The sequence below is a fragment of the Mastomys coucha genome, unplaced genomic scaffold, assembly GCF_008632895.1.
Source record: "Mastomys coucha isolate ucsf_1 unplaced genomic scaffold, UCSF_Mcou_1 pScaffold23, whole genome shotgun sequence".
Classification (NCBI taxonomy): domain Eukaryota; kingdom Metazoa; phylum Chordata; class Mammalia; order Rodentia; family Muridae; genus Mastomys; species Mastomys coucha.
Window position 1 is genome coordinate 80,208,697 of NW_022196906.1, and position 4,540 is coordinate 80,213,236.

The following is a 4,540-nucleotide window of genomic DNA, read 5'->3' on the forward strand; positions in this document are numbered from 1 at the left end:
AAAAAAAAAAAAAAAAAAGACTCTAATTAACTTCTTATTCTTCCAGATAAATGAAGTTTGACAATCATTTCATTTTTAAAAAACAAAATCATCACTACCATATCTATTATTAACAAAAATGGGCACTTTTCAGAAAATATGGGGTTGCTCAACAATACTGGAGACCCCAGGAGAGGAAGGCTGCAGTGTAAGGATAAAAAAAAAATCTACAATTTCTGGATACAGTTTCTGTTACAACTGAAATCTATGGTATAACTAAGAATACTTTGCATTATGACATATTAAAGGATGACATATCATTTACTTACTTTCACTAAGAAATTCTGCAGCTAGTCATGACAGGGAAGCTATACCCATGAAATCCTAACACTAAGTTGTCTTAAGCAAAGTCTGCATAATGATTCTACCAGGAGACACGTCAACATAGACAGCAGGACTTTCAGAAAGTCCCTGCCACAGGTGAAGAAGCTACGGGCAATCAATGGCCACAGAGAAAAAGAGAATCAGTTTACTCTACAGACAAACTCCCTAATAGGCTATCCAATCCCAAATGTTTACTTCTAATAATCTGTACATATAAGGCACACTAAGTGAATTCATTAGTGTGTGTGTGTGTGTGTGTGTCTGTACATACATGTAAATACGAAGCAACAGTAACTACAAATGAAGAGGCCATGAGTTTGAGGGGAGACAGGAGGAATTGGCAGGAAGCAGTGGGAACAATGTGTCTGTGATTTGCAAAAGAATAATAATATAAATTAAAAATTATTATGAAAATATCAGTATTAAAAACTTTAAAAAAATAAAGTCTACACACTAGTGAGAACTAGTGAGAACTAGGTAATGATGTAGAAATTCTGGTGCATACACTAAACCTGAGAATATTGTGAAAGCTAAGCACTTTGTTAATGTACACAGAGTTAAAGGAAAGCCAGTCTCACTGTTGACTTTGTAGTAGCTATTCTTTAAATGTTTATCAAAACAATTACAAAATGTTTCTAGGTGTTCACAGAAGTTATGTATCATTGATATTACAATGAGTTATGTCTAGAGGAGGGCCTATTATAGCTGGTTAGTAATTTCTACATGTGCAGATAATTTTCTGTGTATCAGGATAATTTGTACTCTATATTGTAAATATTCCTTTGGCTAACAAAGAATAGTACTCTTTCAGAGATAGAGAAGAATGGAACTCCTGCCTGCTGGAGTGGCCACACCAGGCTGAGATTCAGGTTGATTTTCACTTTCTTCCCTGTCCTCCACACAAACACCTGATTGAACTTAAGGCCCACTCCATGAGATGGAACCCACGCCTGACACTACTTGAGAAGCCAAAAACAACAGACAAGACAGGCCAGAGGCTCTGTTGCTGTTCTACTAAGTGAACACAGCAATGACTGCTAATGGCACTGTGCTACACTCACAGACCAGCATCTCACTCAGCCATCATCAGAGACGCTCCCTCCTGCAGTAGATGGGAACAAATAAATACACAGACTCACAGCTAGACCATGTGCACAGAGGAGACTCTGCAACACACTCTTAAATGGTACATTTTAATCAAACCCCTGTCCCCCTCAGGCTGTGAGAAGCATGTGGAGAGGAGGCAGAGGTATTTAAGAACTCAAGGGGATGGGGGACATCAGTGTCATCTAGAAACAACACAACTGATGCACAGATGAGCTCACAGAGACTCTGCAGCATGCACGGGGCCTGCATAGGTCTAAGCCAGATGTGGTCCCAGCACTGAGATAGGGAAGTGGACATGAGCTCCCATCCTTAACCCAGATGCTGTCTCCAATTTACAACTACTTACAAAAGAAAAATCAGCTTTCTCCAGTGAAGTCTCACTGGGGAAACAAATCACTCTTAAAGGTAGACCCAATGCCCAGGTGTAGATGTCCAACACAAAATGAATTCAATTGCTTTGTTTGGGCTTTTCCCAATTTTGTGTTTTTATGAGAGAGAGAGAGAGAGAGAGAGAGAGAGAGAGAGAGAGAGAGAGAGGGAGAGGGAGAGTGTGTGTGTGTGTCTATGTGTAAAGTTCCTGGGGGAGGGGGGTTGTTTTTGTTTCAATTCTGGTGATAATTTTGTTTGTTTGGGTTTTGCCTGTTTGTGTTCTAAAAGAGAAAGAAAGAAGGCAGGTGCAGAGTTGGACGGGTGCAGTGGTGGGGAGAATCTGGGAGGAGATAAGGGAGGGAAACCATGACCAAAATATAGTGTATGAAAAAAGATGTTTCAATGAAAATAAATTTAAAAAAAAGAAAAGAACATCCTACCTGCAAGAGCCGGCAGCCCAACTGGAAGAGGCTGTAGTGTCCACTCTGTGCCTAGGGATGAACTGGGGGGCAGACTTGGTTGTCGGTGATTTTTCCCATGGTTTTCCATCTTCCCTAGGACATGGAGGAGGTGCACCATTCACATATGGCTTAGCTTTCCCCTGTGAGGAAACAGGAGACCTAAGAAAAAGTTCACAGCAGGTGCCTGGCTTTGTAGCTTAGAGAAGATGGTCAGTGTCGCTCCACCAGGTAGCACTTTCAACCACTGTGTCTCCAAGCCCACTGCTTAAGCAGCCCCCACACTCCTCATTTACTACTAGCTAGCTACTGTGGACACAGGAAAGGAAATACACACATTAAACTTCTACTCAGACAAACAGCAAACAAAATTAAAATAAAAGTAGTACACATAATATATGAAGCAGCAACGTTAATCCGTATTTTAGAAGTAAAATTAACTTTGGATTCGAAAATTTGGTACAAGTTTCTTATAATTCACTTGATGACATAGTATGTTAAATAAAGTGGCAGTAAAATACTGTTAACCCTTCCGAGGGGTCCTACCATCACTGCTAGGACGGAAGGCTCAGAATGGTTTGAAATGGCCCAGGCACCATAACGACAGTCTTCTATTCTCACAGGACATTCACTACACAGCTTCCACCTTCCTTACACCTCAACTGTCCTTCAAATCAACCTGATGAAAACAACACTTTCCCTGAAACTTCTATAGTAAACCTGAACTTTCTGTAAGAATAACTTTATAGTCTCAGAAATTGTAGGTATAGCTGGGTAGTCATGGTTTGTACCTTTAATCCCAGCATTTGGGAGGCAGAGGCAGAGCGCTTTGATCTCTGAGTTCAAGGCCAGCCTGATCTATATAGTGAGTTCTAGGACAGCCAGGGCTACACAGAAAAAACCTGGCTCGAAAAACAACAACAACAACAACAACAAAATGTCTAGATGTCCCAATATGTTTTATGAATGCGGCAAAAGTTGCAGAGATGATTCAGTTTCTAAAACTGTAGCTGTGTTCCTTCCTGTGGAGAACAACTGTGGAGCAGGAATTCAAGGGCATCTAAGGAAGCCTCCAGAGCTAAGCAGAGGAGTGCTGCACTGGCTGCTTGTGCTCCAGTCAACACCGTGAAAGAAAGACACCAGAATGTGAAAGCAGTCTTACTTTCAAAATCATTTTTTTCTGATAAATTTTATCTCATTTTAATAGGCACTTTCTGAAGTATTTCTGAAATTTGGCTGCAAATATACTTTTCAATGTCTATTTAATAATACTATATTATACCAATATATTTAGCATCAATATATTTTAACTGCAAAAAGATTAGAAATGAAGCTCATAAAGGATTCAAAACTACATTAAAATTTCTACAATTAGAATAATTATACAACACAGGGAAATAAACTAACCTTATACATACTATTTTTTTGTTAACACCAGGGAGTATTTCGAAATTTGACAAAATGTAATGAAAACGAACGAAACACATCAGCACCTGCAACCATGAAGGTAAGGGAACAAGGTTTGCAGACCAACCTCAACCTTATCCGAATGGAATCCTGCTGTAAAGTCAGGCGACTGTAGGTCTCTGGGACTACCCACTCCTGCATAGCTTCCTTCAGAGTCTGAGGTCAACAATTCTGGAAGAGACTCCACAGAATTGGTCTTTGCAGATTTTAATAATCCTAAAATATAAAATAAAACGAATAAACTTTAGCCACAGACATATTAAGCATATGTGCTATACTCAGTGAGCCAAAGGGAAAGCAAGAAGCTTATTGATTCAGATGGTAATAAAATTTAAATTTCATACACCATATCAGCATGCACTATTTAAACTAATGTGACAAAGACATTGGTTAAGTAAAGAACAATATGAAAAAGATCATAACATAACTGTTTATTTGCCCTAAGTACCTAAGAACTAATCAATAAGACTCAATGACACAGAGCTCCATAAGATCTGCTTTGAAGGGAGTGAGTGGGAAGGTGGGGGAACACCCTCACAGAAGGAAGGGGAGGAGGAATGGGATAGGAAGATCCTGGGGGGCAGGGAAGGGAACCAGGAAAGAGGATAACATTTGAAATGTAAATAAAAAAATCTAATTAAAAAAAAAAAGATCTGCTTTGAAGAGAAGGTTAGCATCCTTCCTCAGGAAAGTTAAGAAGGGCGAAGAGATGACTGGCTTCATACCAACACAGGCCCTGCCTGTCCCCTTCAGACTCAGGAAAGGTAAGACGGGAG

The 4,540-nt window shown here is 39.7% G+C and overlaps 1 protein-coding gene across 1 annotated transcript in view; it reads right to left on the reverse strand.

Annotated features, from left to right (window-relative positions):
* The window catches only part of Ibtk (inhibitor of Bruton tyrosine kinase), a 69,512-nt gene that overhangs the window by 23,608 nt on the left and 41,364 nt on the right, over positions 1-4,540 (reverse strand). Inside the window, exons 22-23 of the mRNA XM_031345716.1 lie at positions 3,832-3,980; positions 2,280-2,440 (exon numbers count right to left, since the gene is read on the reverse strand). Coding sequence (XP_031201576.1) covers positions 2,280-2,440; positions 3,832-3,980 — 310 coding nt within the window. The remainder of the gene's footprint in view (positions 1-2,279; positions 2,441-3,831; positions 3,981-4,540) is intronic.